Consider the following 18,615-nt stretch of genomic DNA (forward strand, 5'->3'; position numbering starts at 1 on the left):
AGCATAATGGGGACACAGAGTGGTTTGGAAAACTGTACTCTCCTATGTTTTATCCTCACAGCAACCCTGTGAGGTGGGTAGGTTAGGCTGAGAATGGGTGACTGACCAAAGTCACCCAGCAGTCTTCCCTGCCACAGTGAGGATTCAAACCTGAGTCTCCTAGATCCTAGTCTGACACTCCAATATTATTCTTATTTGACCCAAAGGCATATATTGATCTATAGTTTCTTGCATGGCTTATTGTGTGTTTCCTACCTAAAGTAAGAAACTGTTCCCTCAAAAATATGTTTTCCTTCAATCTCAATGGCAGTATGCATTTTGGGGATGGGCTTGTAGCATTTCCTCTCTGCCTTCTTTGTTTTACTATAACCAGATGGAGTCAGACTGCAGGATCCCAGGGTTTGGGGTGAATGACCTACTGTCCGTCAATATCAGTGCCGGAGCACAACCTCCCGTTGCAGTCCTATGGAGAAGTCTGCCGTGAGCGGCCGTGCAATGCCCCACCCCAGAGGGCGGAGCTGCAGCCCGCCCGCGGCCAGGAGGAGGCGCAGCCCGCAGCTGTTCGGGCCGGGTCCATGTGCGCGCGCTCTACCGCTTGTCGCCACGTGACGCTCTCACTTTCCCTTGCGAGTTTGACAGGAGTTTTGACGGGGCTTTTTTTTTCGCAGCTCTTCTCAGGAGAGAGCTGCAGTCCCGGCCGCCCTCAGCCCCGCCGCCGTCCCTCGCTTGGGAAAGCCCTCCGCCCAAGCTTTGGAGGAGCAAGGAAGGCTCGTTCTGCCCGGCAGCTCACAAACAGACCAGACCGTCGCCGAGCATGTCCGAGCCCAGCGCCCAGACAGCGGACAAGGAGTCCCGAAGCCCGGCGGTAGGGCCCCCTTCCTTGCTGGGTTTTCTAGTTCTTTTTCCGCCTCCCCTTCACTCTCTCCCCGGTCTGCATTGTTCTCTCTCTTTCTGACTCCCTCCTCTTGTTCCTCCTCCTCCCCTTCCCTTTTGCTTTCCCTCCTGGCTGACCTGAACTCCCGGCCTTTGTTTCTCTCTCCCTCCCCTTTTCTTTCCTCGCCAGGCCCAGCTGCTTTTGGGGCTGCGTTGGGGCCGCCTGGAGGAGCCTCTGGGTTTCATTAAGGTGCTGCAGTGGGTAAGTTTTGTTATCTCTTGCAACTTTCAGGCTCTTTCTATTTCAGTCGGGGAGAGGGGTGACGCTTCTGCCCAGCAGTGCATTGGTGGTGCCTTGGTACTAGAGGGGAAGTTGTGGAAAGAAAAGGAACAGATAGGGTATGGCTTTATTGGAGGAGGGGTGTATAATTTCTGGCTGTGGAATAGGGCAGGGTATAGGAGTAAGTTGGGCAGGATGGCCTCTCAGGCAACCCTTCTATGTGCAAGGAGTCTGGGTTTATGGGCTGGGGTATGTATGGGAGCTGGCGTTAGCAGCTCACATTTCACTCAGGCTGGTTTAACCTTTCTAGAGCTCTGATCCTGCACATACCACGCCTTAACTTGTCCCTGAGCTCACGAATTCTCTCTCTGATCTCAGGCTTCCCAAGGGTGGGTAGATTTACTTGGATCCACACGTTTGAGACCAAGTGTGGAGAGACTTAATCTTTCTTTAGGAAAAATGGTGACTGAAAATTCCCCTATTCCAGTCTCCCATAGAGGTGAGCATAACAAGAAGAAATATGGGATCCCCACGTATCCCATGATTCTAAAAAATGGACAAGCGCATGTCCCTGCTATAGGAAGAAAATCTACAGAAGCTCTGTGCTACAGTGCTAATTATTTTTATGTCACACAGTTGATAATGTTTACAAATAAACCCTAGAGCATAAGTGACAGCTCATTAAAAGGACAGAAGTTTTGCCAAAAGTAGATAGTATCTTTTAAGGGACATCTGGCTGATGACCAGGATTTGTGTATTTAAATAAAATAGATACAAGATTGCCTGAAACTTAAAAAAAACCCAGTAATAAAGTGGTAAGGGTGGACCATGATAAAGGAGATGGAGGGAGGCTGGCAAATCCATTTCATGTAATTAGTAATAAATTACTCATTTATTAGGTAACACTCTGCACATGTATGATTTTAGGGCAGTGGTTCCCATACAGAAGCATCAGGATCCACCAGTAGGTCACAGAGACCATTTGTGTGGACTGGCGGGTTAAACACAGTGGTCCAAATTCAGTGTTAGAGGCAAATAATGAATTAATGTAATGAAATTGGACTTTTATATATCATTATTGTCTAACAGTTATTTCTTCTTTCCCCCCGCCTTTAGGCATATGATTCTTTCCCACATTTTTAAAAATTCATTCCATTATATTTGTCATCTGCACCATTCTCCAGATTGCTGAGAAAATTCAGATTACTTAGATTTTTGTCCTAGAATGCTTACAGTGATAAAATGGTAACATAATCATTACACACCTCTTCATTGGAAGAAGAGGCCAACATTTATATTGGCATCTTAAGCAGAAACTTTAAATGGTGGATCTTTTCAGGATGGTGCTCCATAATCTCTGGGTCTTAGAATATTTGGAGTTCTTTGAATGAAATATAGAAGATAGTGCTTTGGCAGAATCAATGACAATACTTGATTGTTAGTCAAAATAATTGTTTCAGAACCGTGGCAAAAGAAATAAGTAGTTTCCATTTGTTTGTGCTGTATCAGGAGTTCTTTGTGTGTGTTTTCTCTTGACCGTGTCTTTGTCATGCCACATGGCTTGTCTGAGTTATTTAGTGTAGTGATGGTATCTTGCTCTAACACAGCACTTCCTTATCTGTATTTAAATATCTTTTCCTGGCTATTTTGGCATTCTACAGATTTGGAAAGCTGAGGCAATTAGTGCCAGGAGCTCCTGCTAGAAATGGAACATGTTCTTCAGTGCCCTTGCCATGTAGTACTTCTGCAAACTTGGTCCTAAATTTGTGCGGTTCAGATGTGTAGCTACACAGAATCAGCACTTCAGACTGTATCTCTTCTTTTTTTCTGAAAGCTCAGTAACTGACACATAGTTCAATCTTTTTTTCCTCTCCTTTAGATGGTAACTGCTTTGATAGGAGCTGTGGTGCTATCATTAGCTACTAAATGAATGCAAACCTCATGGACAGTAGACTAGTCAGGATCATATAGCTCATGTGGGTTGGGCTAACAAAAAGACAATAGGAAGAAGGATTTGGCATGATACTCTGTTCGATTTCTGCCAGCAGTGTAGGATTGCAATGAGCTGATTGCTTGTAAATGTCTATGGACAAGGCTTGCTACACCAAGGCTTGTTGGGTTAGGAGGAATGTGGAAGACCTCTGTAGCAAACTGCAGAGTCCTCAGTTTTTGAAACTGGATAGTGTAATGATTTTTCAAAATACTTGCTGCCTCGTGTGCTAGTCATGCACATTAGCATCTTGTTGCAAATTCTGGTGCTTGTTTCTGTCATTTTTCCCAGGTGTTATGCTACACTGCAACTAGCAGTATGCTTCATTTGCACATGCAAGTCTGTGTCCTCCCACTTTGGTATGATATTTTTTGGAAAGTAAAAGCTCCTTTGGTTGCCTTGTGGAAAGGAAGATAGGTGTTTTTGCAGTCTTGCCTTCATCAATGCCATTTTCTTTACTTCAGCCCTTGCAGCTGCCATTCCCCTCCCCCCCCCCACGCACTGGAGGGCTTTCAAAAATCAGTAATTGCTAAGTTGCTATAGTATTAAAATGATCTGTTGCAATAATGTGTTTGTTCTCAAGTTTCATTTCTTAATAGTAAGTTTCTAGTCTTTTTCACTGAAGCATTATAGGGAAAGGCACTGACTACATTTTTCCTGAAGTGCTAGAGGCTTAATTTTTAAAAACAAATGAAAGCCGGGAACTAGTATGTTGTTTCTGTGGATCATTATAACACTATAGAGCTGTTAGCATTTTTGAAACCTGAAGAAAGCCCTCTAGTGGCAGCCAAGGAGGTCTGAGCCTGAGGTAAGAAAAGTACAGGGCAAACTTCTGTGTAGATGCTTCATAGCATCTACATTCACAGCAGCTACTAGAGAATGCCTCTGCATTCACAGCAGCAACTAGAGCTACACAGAGAACTATATTACTCTGTGTGGAAGCAGTCCAAGTTACTTTGGTATATCAGTGATTTATAAAGCTTGAACAGCCAGGCCCATGATATGGGATTGTTTCATCTGTTGTATAGTACCACATTTAGTGGTACAGCTCAGAGGGCTTTCAGAGTCCTTAAAGGAGCAATCCTAAGCAAGTCTACTGCCATGTTATATAATGAGGCTTGCTCCCTGGAAAGTGTCCTTAAGCCTGCATCCTAAGTATTGTTACGTCAGTGCAGCAGCTTATCAGATCGGTGGGAAGGGTAGGCTAAAAATCAAATAAATCAGTCCATGTATAAATATGTGCTGAATTTGGATCTTATGAAAAAACAAAATACTCATCCCTTCTAGTTTGGTGCAGGTCTCTTTCCCACACGCTGCCTTACCTTTTGTTAGTTATTTTCTGGCCCATCATGGTATTTATGAAAAACCTTTTTATGGGACTTATAGAAGACTCTTGGCGATTGATGCCTTTCCTGTGTATGTTGCCTGTTTTGAGGGTGTGTTTCCTGAATAAGAAGTGATTTTTTTTTTTGTCAGAATACATTTGTCCCATTCTCTTATCTGCCTTGAACTTTGTGGAATTTTAGGGGATAGCAGAATCTTATTTGTATCATGTTGTTATCCTGTTATGCAAAGTCAGATAACCCAAACATGTTTATGTAGAAGTAATACTTATCATGTTTAGAGTAGATTGAGGTCCAAGACTGGTTCCCTGCTACTACCATCTGCTTGTATGTACCTGTCATTCTTGAGACCTTGCAGTACTTGCTGGGCTTCTCTGATTTCAAGTGCATGCATAGCTTCTAGTCTGCATGATGTGCTAAATTGGAACAACTCTAATTTAGGAAGGCTGTCAGTTTCAAGCATTCATTTTGGATAAAATTGCTTTTACTTATGGCTGGACTGTAGGTAGCTCCATGTTACTGATAAAGACATTTAAAAACTAATAAAATGGAATACTCTCCTTTTTAGTTATGCGTGTATATATGGTCGCAGGACAATTCTTTCCACTTTTTAACATTTGTATTAAGCAACCTTCCACTTGTCTTGCCAGAGAATAAACTATCTGAATAAACTCCTGAGGCATATTTTCTTTAAACGGACAGTGATTTCATGTAAAGATCACAGAATTGCACTGTTTTCTGTAAAAATTTTCTGACTTGAGTTTTTCATCCACTGAATTTTCTGTAATAGTAGTGGCAAGTTAGTCTGCTTTGGAGGGTATCTCTGTGAAAACTCTAGGTACTAAGGTTTTCCTTTTTTGCCATTTTTCATTCTCCTGTGGTTGTTTTGTTTGCAAAAAGTGGCTCAGAAAAAGGCACTTGTCACCTGCAATTCCCCCCCTTGAATTAGTCTGCCAGATAACTTGCCATCATTGGTATTATGGGTTGCATGTTATCTGATTTAATGGGTGCTGAGTTGTTATGATTCTCAAGCTAAACTAGAGTTTATATGGATTGTTGTCTTTGGTTTCTAAGGTGTCTCGACCAGTTCACAGTAAATGGTTTGCCCAAATGTGTTGTCATGCATGGAGCATCTGTGCTGTCATTTGATTGGTAGCAACATCTGGTGCTAACCTTCTTTGCTTTTTTCTGCAGCTGTTTGCCATTTTTGCTTTTGGAGCCTGTGGTTCTTTCAGTGCAGAAACAGGGGCTACTGTGAAATGCAATGCAGATCCTAAAGAGATGACTGCCATCACTGTGCAGTTTGGATATCCCTTCAGGTAAATGAAAACCCTGAGCTATGATATTATATGAAGCTGGAGAATGTCTGGTTCTTCTTCATTTAGCAGGGGGAATGACTACTAACTTGTTCTTACCCTTGTTGTGCCTCTGTTTGGCAAAGTTCTTAAATTTCGTACAATGAAACTTCTTTTATTATACATTACTTATGTTGACACACTCATTAATGCAGGCTAATTGTCAAGATCTTTCTGAAGGATGACCCTGAAAGTTCAACTGGTGACTCAAAATATGTTGGGTTTGAGGCTTCTAAGACTTGCAGAACTTATTGGGGTGACTGCTAGAACCCCCCTTGTGGTGGCTAAGATCTACATGCCAGTTTATTTACCTTTAAGGTATTTATGGTATCTCACAATATAAGTATTCACAAGGCAGCTTCCAACATAAGAACAATCCACCAAAATGACATCAGCTGCTAAAAACACTAAATATTATCAACAGTGAGCTAACAGTCATACAAAACAAAAACAGAACTCACCCATCAAACATTTATTTTAAAATCAACAATAAACTGATTTCTTTTAAAAGTCAATAAGAACTGATAAAATCTAATAAAGTAACATTAGGACTATTCCAGCCAAGGCAAGGGAACAGTCAACCAAGAGCCTAGGAGAAAAGTATTTTCCTTGCACCCAAAAGCCAAATTACCTCTGTACCAAGCAAACAGCTGCAGGAAGAGAATTTCAGTGTTGGGGTACCATCACAGGGAAGGCTTTGTCTATAGTAGTTACCCACCCACCTAATTTCAGAGAACGAGAACACGCTCTCTGTAGAAGATCTTAATTGCTGGGCATGCTTGTATTAGAGGTAGCGGTCCTTTAAATATTCTACTTCCAGACTTTATAGAGCTTTACAAGTTAAGCTTAGCAGTTTGAATTGTTTCCCACAAACATTATAGTTTATGCCAGTCAGCAATCTTGTTGCTGCTTTTTGCACCAACGAAGTTTCCATGTGGCAATTGAATATGATCACAGCATAGGTAAGATGCTTCTTAAGAAAGAACCACAGCTGGTGAACCAGCCAAAGCTCGACAAAAGTGCTGCTGATGAGAACTGGGTCTCTGTGTGCAGACTTGGATCTAATACCACCACCACCACCACAACCCAGGCTGCAAATATAAGTCACCAGGGGCTCACCATCCATGCTAAATTTGATCTGTTATTGATTAAGCTGTTGATCAATAGCACATTTGTTTTCTCTGGATTGAGTGTCATTTATTAACCTGTGCAGTTGATTATCACTTCAAAGCACTCATTCAGGACAACCACTGTGTAACTTACAAAAAGCTCAGTGTTATCATAATACTGATGGCACCTCATTCCATACCTCTGGACAGCCCTCTCCCAGTGGTTTCATGTAAATATCAAATGGCATGGGAGAAGCATCACACAGAGCATCACCTTCTGGTGTTGGTCAGCAAGACAGAAGAGCCAACAGGGCATGGTGCTCCTGATAGCTGTCTCAGCCAGCTGTGGTACCTTGATTGATAATATCAAAACTACCAAAGTGTTGAAGAAGATCATCAGGGTCAGGCTTACCTTCTCTCTCTTCTATTGAAAGTCATCTGTCAGGGTGACCAAGGCAATTTCCATTCCAAACTAAGTTGTAAGGTGCATTTAAATTGATTCAGGTGAACTGTCTTATTCAAGACAGTCTGGAAGTATGTGCTTCTGATAGCCCAAGCAAAAGAGTTTGTTTGCTGCCAGTTACTCAAATAACCTGAGACCATGGAGGGTTTCTTCAGGAGGGGTCTCATGACCACTTCCTTCAAGCTAGCATAATCTCTTTATTTTAAGGAAGCATTCAATACTCCCTAGACCGACCTGCACAACTCTGTATGGCTAAGATGTTATCAGATGCAAAGGGCAAGGGTCAAGCACTAATATGATAGGCTGCCTTTCACCAAGCAGCTTGTCCATATCCTTGGACTACACCAACTGAAACTGAATGTGCCTGGTGAGAATTTTGGCATTTTTTTCTACAGTAGACTTTGTCCCCCACTGTTCTACATTACAAACTACTTTTGAGAATCTCCTTATTTTCAAATGTGTCTGGCAATGCACCATGGAAGGCTGTTGCTGAAGAAACAAGCAGATGTTCTTCTGGGTGTGCAGTTCTTTGGATTCTTACTGTGTTTCTGTACCATATTTTCTGTAATACATTTTAGCAATGTTCTTCCAGATAAATTTAGTATTGCTGTCTGATGGGAAAGTCAGTTTGACATAAGATGACCTACAGCTGAGCCATTATTTATAGTAGCAAAAAAATGACTGTTGGATCATGGATGAGTAAAAAGCACTAATTTGGCAAATGGACACACAATGCACCTTTTGAAGCTCCAAGGCTGCTAAAGTTTCCTGCTCTTTCTGCCTTGTCTTTTCTGGCTGCAGCAGGAAGCAAAGCTGCAAAGAAAATGTGAAGTGGATTTTCCATTAAAGTCTTTGTGCCAAGATAGATAGGACCCAGAGACCTTAATGGAAAATCCATTCCACGTTTTCCTTGCAACTTTGTGCTGCAATGTCTTTCAAAGGAGTGGAGATCAGTTTCACTTTTCAGCATTCCTATAGCCAGCTGAAGCTTATGCTTTGAGCCAGCTTGTCTCTGCTGAGCAGACCTGAGAATTGGTGCCTAGTGAGTATTCTAACCTGGGAACCCACAGCCAAAGGGGGATATTACATTGGAGAGCCATTGCCAATCTGTGTAGACCCTGGGGGTGAAGAGAAGCTTTGCAATGCCCAGCCAGTTTATGTTTCCCCAGGCTCACAGCATTTTATATTATTAGTTTCTGTCATGATCCTTGTGCTTTTTCTTGATGTTTTATTTTAAAAATTGCATTGCCAAATGCTACTACAAAATATTGCAAAGAGTTTTAAGCATGTTTATATCTTAAGTTAAAAATATTTTTAACTGTGTTTGCCTGTATCCTTTATAAAATTTATATCTCCGCTACCTCACATTACATTTTATGACACACATAGCCTGACCCCACAGAATCCTATTTGCATCAGATCCTTCCCTCCTAACAAATGAGTTCTACACCCCTAACCTAGCATTTGACCTCACATGAGTATGTCAGCTTCATAGGCTAAAGTTACACTATAATTAAGGGGATACTGTTAACCTTGGAGTGAGTGGATGGGGGAGAAGACTGCTTGATATGTAGGGCTCAATGGTTGCCTACTGTATATATCTTGGCTGAAGCTACTGCATGCCTATATATTATGTTTCCTTTTTCTGACCTATATTATTGACAAACTCTGTTTAGTCATGTTACCACTTGAATGCTGGTGTTGCAAATACAAGGCATAAAGACATAGTCACAGTATGAAAAGATCTTAGCCACATTGCAAGACAAATTAGCATTTGTGTTGATGTGCAGATTTTGGAGCTCCACAGAAAACTTTATGGGTAAATGTTGCTAATTTCAACACACTGGCTTCCTAGTGATGTTTTCTATCAGAAGGCCTCCCTGTTACTGTTTGAACCCAGTTTTTTTTTTGTTTGTTTGAGAACATTCTAAATGTATTTTAAATACTTCTGCAAACCATTTTGAGGGCTTGGTTTAGGGCCAAAATACAAGTTGAAAACAATAAATTTAATATGCCTAAAGTTTAAAGCAGAACACTCTATAGAAAATATAGTAAATATTTCCTTGTACTAATCAGTGCTAGTGAAACTGGGCTCTAGAAGGATCACTGCAGGTGACACAGTCCAAAATAGTGAGTTTAGCTCAACTTCCACCAGCTGACATTTCTGTCTTTCAGTTCTGTTTCACATCGGCACTGCATTGCCATAGTGCTCTTGGGGGAGACTGTTGTCTGAACTTAAACACACCTATGAATTATGAATGTTGTGCAACTTGCAGTTTGAATGTGAAGTAAAAAGTGAAGATCTTTAACCTCAGATTTTAAAAGCAGCAGATTATTTGATACAACTCTCTGTCTTGTGTTGTGAATTTTCTAAGCAGGTTGCTAGAAGTTCATTTTTGTTAGCATCTTTTCGTTCTCTTCCCTAGCCCTCAACTTAACCATCATTAATATATCTTAAAGTTCTAGTACAGGTTGTGGTAGGCCATAGAGTTCAGTGTGCTGCAAATGAACTTTTTCCATTTTCATAATTTGGCACTGCTAAAAGCATAATGTTCTTGAGTCTTTTTTGGCATGCTGAATCAGAAAAAGGTTGCTTGTAAGAAATCAACAATAGCAAAAGTCTTGTCAGTCAGACATCCATCACAAGACTTGTTAGCTGAGAAGAAAAGGAACCAAAGTTAGACCAAAATTGATCCTGTGCTCTGTGTGTGAAAGACATGAACATGGCTATATCAGTACATCTTTGCATCCCTGCCAACATCTGATAGCTATAAATAGAGGCATGTCTATGAAGTCTATTGAAATGCCTTTGACAAGAAGTAGAACAAATTGTGAGGGATGATTGTAGTGCCTGAGGTGACTGCATAGAATAGAATATCTAGTGAATATTTTCTTGAAATAATTAATTTTTGTGTAAGCAGTTTAAATGAAAGAGGCCTTAGCTCCTATGATCTGAGCTCCATCTTGTTGCTTAACTTCTAGATCAGTGGTGTCAAACTCATTTATTATAAGGGTTGAATCTGACATAAATGAGACCTTGTCGGGCTGGGCCATGTGTGTCATAAAATGTAATGCTGGGTAGCAGCGATACAGACTTTATAAAGGAGACAAACTAATAAAGAGATTTTTTTTACTTAAAATTTAAAAAGCATGCTTAAAACATTAGCATTCTCGCAATATTTGCAATATCTCTGATAACTGACACTTTGTGCTCTGAATTATTGCATCAAAATGTTTGTACTGTAGTATGCAGTACAGGTGTGTATCTGTAAGCTGCAAGCCCACTTTTGATTTAATGCCATTCATTACAGAAATCTCATGGTCAGTGCTCTGAGCTTAGGAGGACCTGGAGGAAAACATGAAATGGCTGAGCATTGTACATAAAGTGCTTTGTATACTGGTCAAGAAAATGTGAAACAATGAAGTGACAGTATATGCAGTTCTAACAGTAAATCAAACTGACACTAAGCAAACAAACAACTGATAATAACTAATTTCCATTTCCATGCTGAGGTTCTGTTAGCCCACACCCTCCTAACTGATGCATGGCTTGACTCCATTATAGTGCTTAGATATTCTGGAAAGGAAGATAAGGAAATAATAGCAATAATCATATCTGGCATTGCTCTTTCTTTGGTGTCCAAATAACATTTCTGAAGCTTATCCCACTGTTGAAGATTTTAAAAATTGAAATGGAGAAATAAAAATACCTGGGGTCTTTGTTTGGACTTCTTAGGCTAACAGAACCTCAGTGTGAAAATGGAAATTAATTATTAATTATCAATTGTTTGTTTGTCTAGTGTCGGTTTGACTTACTGTTAGAACAAGAAAATGTGAAGGCATCATGACACAGAGTGAGGGCTATGTGTTTGTCTACAAAACTATAGTCTTCCCCAGAAAAATAACTGCAACTTCTATGAGGCAGTGGAAGAATAGAAAGACAGTCATGTATAGTGGTCAGAATCAGCTTGCTGTCTGGGAAGTCTAGGTTCAAAATCTCCAGCCTGCAAAGGAAATGTGCTGGGTGAACTTGGTCTGGACACACACTCTCAGCCTAATCCACCTTACTGCCTCATCAAAATAGTTCACATTGCTTTCCTACTGAGAGAGACTGGATCATGAAGGCATGAATACATTGAAAAAAGAGGAGGGGAACCCAGTCGCACCCAGGAGAGCTACAGTATAACAAGCCCAACAAAACACACATACACAGCATAATGAGCCCAACAAAATACACTTGGTAGCAAACTTCGTTGGTCTTAAAGGTGTTTGGTATTTCTCCATGTGATTGAGGCAGTCAAGCAAAGGGGAGGAGCCTCAGACAATGGAAGGGAAGAAAGGCTTTTGTCTCCAGTGCAATTGAGGTTGCCTGGTCAGGAAGTAAGTTCTGACTTGTTCCCTTCCTCTGTCTGGAAGGAAGATGGGGAGGAGCCTCAATCAGTGCAGAGGCTTGCCTATCTATCTCTCTTGTGCAATTGAGAGAGCATGGCAAAGCAAGCTGCAGTGCAGCAGAAGCAGAACTGGAGAAGGAAGCAAGAACCAGCCAAATGCTCAAAGGATAGATAGGAGCCCTGTGGGGGCCAGATGCAATCCACAGGCTGCATGTTTGACATCTCTGTTCTGTATTGTTTATGAACATATTTTATGACAAATAAATGCTCTTCTGGTTCTGGAGAATATAAACATCTTTCTTTTTGGATATGCTTTCATTGAAGGGAGTCTGATATTCAAATTGCAGTCTGATATTGTTGGTTAAATTTTTTTTTGTATTGGTTAAATTAGTAGTTGGACAAGCTTTTAGATTCCCATCTTAAACTGTTAACATACAGGCCTAAAGACTATCTTCCTTGTAATTTTTCCAGGAGATGTGTTCAGCATACAGTTCATAAAAATCTGGATGTTCATATAAAGTCATCTTTATTTTTGCATTTCACTGTAGAAATGAAGCAGGAAAGTAAGTCAGTCTGAATTCTGTTTTCAGTGATTCCGGATGGATTAGAATCAGTAGTACAGTTTCATATACCTTATAGAGAAATTTGATCTAATTCACCAGTCAGATTGGTCATGTCACATGTACTTGGAACATTTAAAAAATGCAAAAGGAGAAAAAACTTCTGATTTAATTTCCATCAACACAGTTTTAAGATGGAAACTCTTGCTGGAGATTCAAGCTGCAGAGCTTCTAACAGCAATACCATCCTGATTCAAATCGTCTAGGTGGGAAGTAACTGAAAGCTGTTGGTATACCCAGCACTGCTGGTGTTGTACAACTTGTTAGCAGTCAGGTTGAGAGCTATGATTGCTCCTCTCTGGGACCAAAAGTTATGTTCCTACAACTGTGATGTAGTCTCAGCAGAAGGTTATTTTCCATTGTGTTACACCTAGCCTGGCCAATCCCATTTTCTGCACAAAATGAAAGCTACAATTGGATGCAACTGCATAGACCAGGGGTGTCAAACTCACTTGTTATGAGGGCCAAATCTGACATAAATGAGACCTTGTTGGGCCAGGCCATGTCAGGTTGAGCCAGGCCATGGGTGCACCTATTTAAGATCAGGTAGCAGAGATATAAACTTTATAAAGGACACAAACAAGCACAATATATATATATATATTTAAAAACTTAACATACTTAAAACATTAGCACTAGTTGGTCTTAAAGGTGCTTTCTTTGTATTTCTCCCATGGGATCCAGGGAACTGGGCAAAGGAAGCCCTGGCTTCCCTGGGGTGGGGGGGAGGAGCCTCAGCCAATGGAAGAGAGGCTTGGTTCAGTAGCTCTGCTGTGCGACTGAGAAGCCTGGAAAAACAAGCTCTGCCTCCTCAGGAGAGGAGCCTCAGCCAATAGAGAAAGTAGAGTTTTTTTTTCTGTAGCTCCTGTGCAGTTGAGCAAGCCTTGCAAAGCAAGCTGTGATGCAGAAGTAAGCAAGAGAGAGGGAGAAGGAAGTAAATGACAGCCAGTTGCTCAGGGGCCCCTGGACTGCATGATTGACACCCCTGGCATAGACATTGTTTTGAGGAACTGGCAGTGTGAGTTAGAAAAACTGATCCTATTGTCTGGTGTTACCTGACCAATGTCAATACATTACCGAGGAAGGAGATGTCTATCAGACTCTTCCACCTAATGGTAATCTTGGTAGGGAGCTAACATCAAATTAGGCAGTATTGAAGAAACCTAGAATTGAAGTTCTCCCTCTTTCAAAAAAGAATATGCTTTTCTTTCCTCTGCCTCATGGACAGTGCAAATGCCACATGCATACAAGCTTAATTTGAAACATAGCTGAGCACCCAAGAGGGGTTACTCCTTCTTGGTAAGATGTGCTGCCATGGCAGCCTGAATCAGGAAAGCTCTCCGTGTCATCAGTTTTTGAAAGCAGTGTGTTGGATAAACAGACCTGGATTTGTTCTTTTCAGTGACAGGGCTGCATCTCATAATGGCTGAAGAGAGGCTATAGCTTTTTTTCAGAGAAGTGGTTTGAAGGAGACATTGCTATGCACCATATATATTCTGGTCCCACTTCCACTAATGGAAAACGGTTTCTGCACATTTTTGTACTGTTTCAGAATTCTGCAAAAACTGTTTGGCCCTAAGGCTTCTTGCTGTTTGCAAAAGGACCTTGTGACTGGGTGCTTAACCTATACCAAATATGTTCTTTCTTTCCTTCTCCCTTTCATCTTGATCAGGTTGTATAAAGTTCCATTTGACATGCCAGTCTGTGATCAAGATTCTACTGACAAAAGGACGCTACATCTCATGGGAGACTTTTCAGCACCTGCTGAGTTCTTTGTGACCTTGGGTGTCTTCTCTTTCCTATATACTATGGCAGCTCTTGCTGTCTATCTGCGATTTCACTCCCTCTACAAAGAGAACAAGAGACTTCCTTTTGCGGTAAGGCCTCATCTTGGCACACAACATATTGTTTGGTTATCAACCTATGACTAAGGGCAAAAACAGCTGTTCTGCAGTTGTGGAGAGTGAGTCTCAAGGCTGGTAGATGTCTGAGGAGGAGGGATGTGATCCCTTAAAAGTGACCTCACCCTAGAGTGATGGACCAGTATCCTTTCATACTGTGGATACCCCTCTGGGGTTGAGGGGGGGGGAGAGTTGGCTGTTGGTAGTGGGTGATTTGGTTACTAGGAATATAGAGTGGTATCTGTGACAGGAATTTTGACTGCACAGTGATTTATCTGCTTGGTGCAAAGGTTGAGGGCACCACATGCTGCTTAGATAGGTTGCTAGATAGTGCTGGGGAGGAGTCAGCATTCATGGTGTATGTTGGCACGAATGACATTGGAAAGTGTAGTTTAGTGGTACTGTAAGAAAAAATTAAGTTACTAGGTAGAAAGTTAAAGGCCAGGACCTCAATGGTAGCATTCTCAGAAGTGCTACCAGTTCCATGCACAGGGCCAGCTAGACAGGCACAGATCAGGGGTCTTAATGCGTGGATGAGAAAGTGGTGCTGGGAGGAGGGGTTTTAGATTTCTTAGGCACTGGGGAACCTTCTGGGCCTTGCTCTGGCTTGGGCTGCCATAGTGGAGCATCTCTGTCTTCAAGTATACTGGTAATGCTCATTTATTAGTCCTGCTAGATTAATGAGCTGCCTTACCATACCATTCTTTGAAGTTGCCTGAAATATGGAGTTGGTATTAGAGATTTTACACTAAATGGATTTGGTCTCTTCCCCCCCACCCCCAATCTGACTGTATGCTGAAAGTGGTTATTGATGATGTAACTTCTGCATCATGGGAGCTCTAATGTGGAGTTCTGCAGGACTTGATATTGACTAAGTGTTAAAAGTGGAATTCCCCAACTATAGTATGAATTCGCACAATCTCTTCTACAATCTCCATTTGTTATATATGGAAACAGGGTCTGAGTGCTGTGACATGACAAAGTATGTGTTCTGAAAATCCTGCTTCTACACAACTATTAAAAATATAGAAGCCTGAGTCTTGGCTGTTCCTTGTCTTGTGACATTAAACTCTTTTCTATTCATAGATCTCTAGTCATTTGAATTGTGATGGTCCTGTATTACTTTGTGAATCCTTCCAGATATGCAGTTGGAATGTCATGACAGTTTGGCCTATGGCAGAAGATAGGCCAGTGTCAGAAACAATTATTTTGGACCAATAGCAAGAGCCATTCTATTAAGAAAAAATGATTGTGATCTCATCTCTTTTTTTCTGCTCCAGGACTTCTGTGTGACCATCTCATTTACCTTTTTCTGGCTTGTGGCATTTTCAGCTTGGGGCAAGGGCCTGTCAGATGTAAAAGGGGCCACTCGGCCCTCCAGCCTCATTGCTGCTATGTCCGTGTGCCAGCTCAAAACTGCTGTATGCAATGCAGGGGCTACACCCTCCATGGGACTAGCCAACATCTCTGTGGTAAGAATTGTCTGTGGAATGAGGTTGTGTACTTGGGGAAGAAAACATAGAGGCATCAACTGCATTGGACCACATACTGGACTCATGTTCCATCAGTTTAGTAGAGCTTAGCCAGCATGATTTTGGACATGTGCAAATTTTTGTGCTTCACAGGGATTGTTGGGCAGAGTAAAAAGGTCTTGTTAATTTCAGAAGTACAACAATAGTGATTCAGACTCTCTAGTCTTGTCAAGTAAGCAGTGTCTACAATGTACATTTGCCACAGCAAACCACTGCTAACAATAGAAAGCTGACTGAATCTTACCCCAAAACATAATGCACAGATAAGCAACACAGTGCTAAGTGCACTTCTAGAAAGTCTGTTTATTTTCCTCATTAACCAGCAGGTAATACTTTGCCCACTTTGTACTAAGTGAGAAGGACCTAAGCCTTTTTATGACAGGCATTTTCTAGGTAGTACCATCATAGCAGTTGTTGGTTTAAACTGCATGTGTAAGAGATTGTATAATAGCTGTAATGCCACCTTTCAGTGGTGATCTCACTACAGACTTCAGCTGTTGGAGAGCAGACAGTCACATGGGACACACATTCAAGGTCATATTCTTTTATTATGGATTAATTCTCACAGTCACAAATATGGATTAGTGCAGATATATGCATTGAAATCCAGGGGATATTTGGGGCTTTTTTATAGCTTGAACAAAAGTATAGTAAAAGGTAATGAAAGTAAAAAGTTGGCCTAGTGTAGACTTTGAGTACGAAGACATTCTGTGAGATTGGCTACAAGTAACTTTCCTATTAACTGTGCACTTTTCTTTCTTTTTCAGCTGTTTGGTTTTGTCAACTTTATACTGTGGGCTGGAAACTGCTGGTTTGTCTTTAAAGAGACCCCTTGGCATGCACAGGCCACCAACAAGGAAAGTTCTGCTGAACAAGGAGCAGTTGATAAGCAATAAGGAACCTACATCCCTTGCTCCTGAAGCCTCCTCTTACCCACCAAGAACAGACAGTGCCTTCTCTTATATACATGTTCATCTCTTTTTACAGCAGTATAGGAAATGTGCCTGCTCTGCCCATCTTTGCTGCTGTCCAGTAGTCATGCAGGCCTCCCTCCGTGACTGTTTTGGGATGCCTTCCTCTGACTCAAATCGGAGGCCTTCTTGTGGTCCTAGACTGTACATGGTTGCAACCAAACATTTATTTCATCTGGGGTTAATTTTTTTTATAAATATTCATTATTGTACATTGTAACTTTGGCCCATAAGTCCTAAGCTGTGTGGCATTTGTTTCTTAACAGCTGTTTTTGATCAGCTAAAAAAACCAACTAGCTAAGCAGGGTGAGTAAGGACAGGGCTTTTTTTCTGCAGGAGCCCACACGAGTAGAGCTCCACCTGGGCTGGCCAGAACTCCGGCTGGCCCAGTCTGCCATGTGGCAGCCATATGCTCTGAGGCCAGGCAGTGTGGCCTAATATGCAAATAAACTCCTGCTGGGCTTTTTCTACAAAAAAAGCACTGAGTAAGGGCCATAGAAAGACCAGAGCCAGTAGTGCTTCAGATCCTGGATCATTTGGATATTTTCAGCAGCAAACACTCCTTTGACTCAGCAGCTATAATAAAAAACAAAAACAGTATGCACTTGACTTAGCAGCAAAAGAAGGGAGAAGGAGGGTGTGGTGTTTCTGTCCTTTGCATTGTGATGTTTGAATGTGCTAAATGTCTCTCTGCTTCCTTAAACACTATTGGATTAATGTCTAACACCTTTTGTCAGCAAAATACTATGTCCCCTAGTGGGCAAAGATCTCATGGCTGTTTTCCAATCATACACAGGTGTATATTGTGTTCATGTTGACCCCACAGGTGCTGATCCCAAGGATGACTGAGGTTGCTAATGCAGAGAAAGGCAATGGCAAAAGCCAACTCTGCTCATCTTGAAAACCCTATGATCCTGGGGTTACTATGAGTCTGTTGTGACTTGATGGCCAGCAATTATTATGTTAACCTGTACAGCAGCTGTTGACTACTATTTCCCTATCCTATGTGTTATGCATGTAGTGATAGCAAATCCCTTCACTATGTGGAAGCCACAGCTTCAGAGTTCTTTTCCACTCCTCTGATGCCATTCACAGAAATGTGTCTCAATATCTTCTGGAGTTTAAGTACAGCACAACCAGTGGTCCTTCTTGGGTATCCAAAGCTAGAGATATATGTTCAGCTCCCAGAATAGTTGGTTATAAATCTTGGGGCCCAAGAGACCTAGGGCATTCATTTCTTGGTTGAGCTTGTTATATTGTTGTCAGTCTCTGGCTTATACATCAGGACTGGTCCACTATTAATATGAGCTGCTGAGCCCTATATTTTCTGTCGTTTGTTGTCTGTTATTGAACTCTTGTATGCCACTGCCACCTGCCCTCATCCCCTTCAAGTCCATTGTGACAGCAGAGATTTGGCCATAAAACTTTCAGGGATGCCTGATTAATGCCTAATGCATCCCAGGCCTTCAAGGAAACACAGGGATATATATATTTTTAAGAAACTGAGATTCCTGCATGTGCCTCTGGCAGATGATGGGAAAACCACAGCAGAAGTTTAGGAAACTATTAATCTGTATTCCTTGCCTGTGCCTTTAAAATAATCACTACTACCAATGAGAAACAAATTACATACATACATACATATATATATATATGTGTGTGTGTGTGTGTGTATGTATAAATAAAACTTCCTTGTCTGCGGATCATGCCATTGCCTGGAGTTTGACCCCAAGTCTATTCTTAACCCTTCCTGTTTTCATTTCCTGAAACCTGTGTGAGTAAACAGA

General features: G+C 41.4%; 1 protein-coding gene across 2 annotated transcripts; it reads left to right on the plus strand.

The window, feature by feature from the left end:
• The first annotated feature begins 569 nt into the window (after positions 1–569).
• On the plus strand, positions 570–18,531 carry SYPL2 (synaptophysin like 2). Of its 2 annotated transcripts, XM_060231591.1 has the most exons (6): positions 571–865; positions 1,064–1,135; positions 5,681–5,805; positions 14,097–14,301; positions 15,606–15,797; positions 16,625–18,531. In XM_060231591.1, the coding sequence occupies exons 1-6, from the start codon at positions 815–817 to the stop codon at positions 16,751–16,753; spliced, it is 774 nt and encodes a 257-aa protein (XP_060087574.1). In that variant the 5' UTR covers positions 571–814; the 3' UTR covers positions 16,754–18,531. The 2 variants fall into 2 exon arrangements, with proteins under 2 accessions (XP_060087575.1, XP_060087574.1); XM_060231592.1 differs by lacking the exon at positions 1,064–1,135 and having other exon boundaries at positions 570–865; positions 16,625–16,795.
• The last annotated feature ends 84 nt before the right edge of the window (positions 18,532–18,615 follow it).

Source organism: Heteronotia binoei, chromosome 2, assembly GCF_032191835.1.
Source record: "Heteronotia binoei isolate CCM8104 ecotype False Entrance Well chromosome 2, APGP_CSIRO_Hbin_v1, whole genome shotgun sequence".
Classification (NCBI taxonomy): domain Eukaryota; kingdom Metazoa; phylum Chordata; class Lepidosauria; order Squamata; family Gekkonidae; genus Heteronotia; species Heteronotia binoei.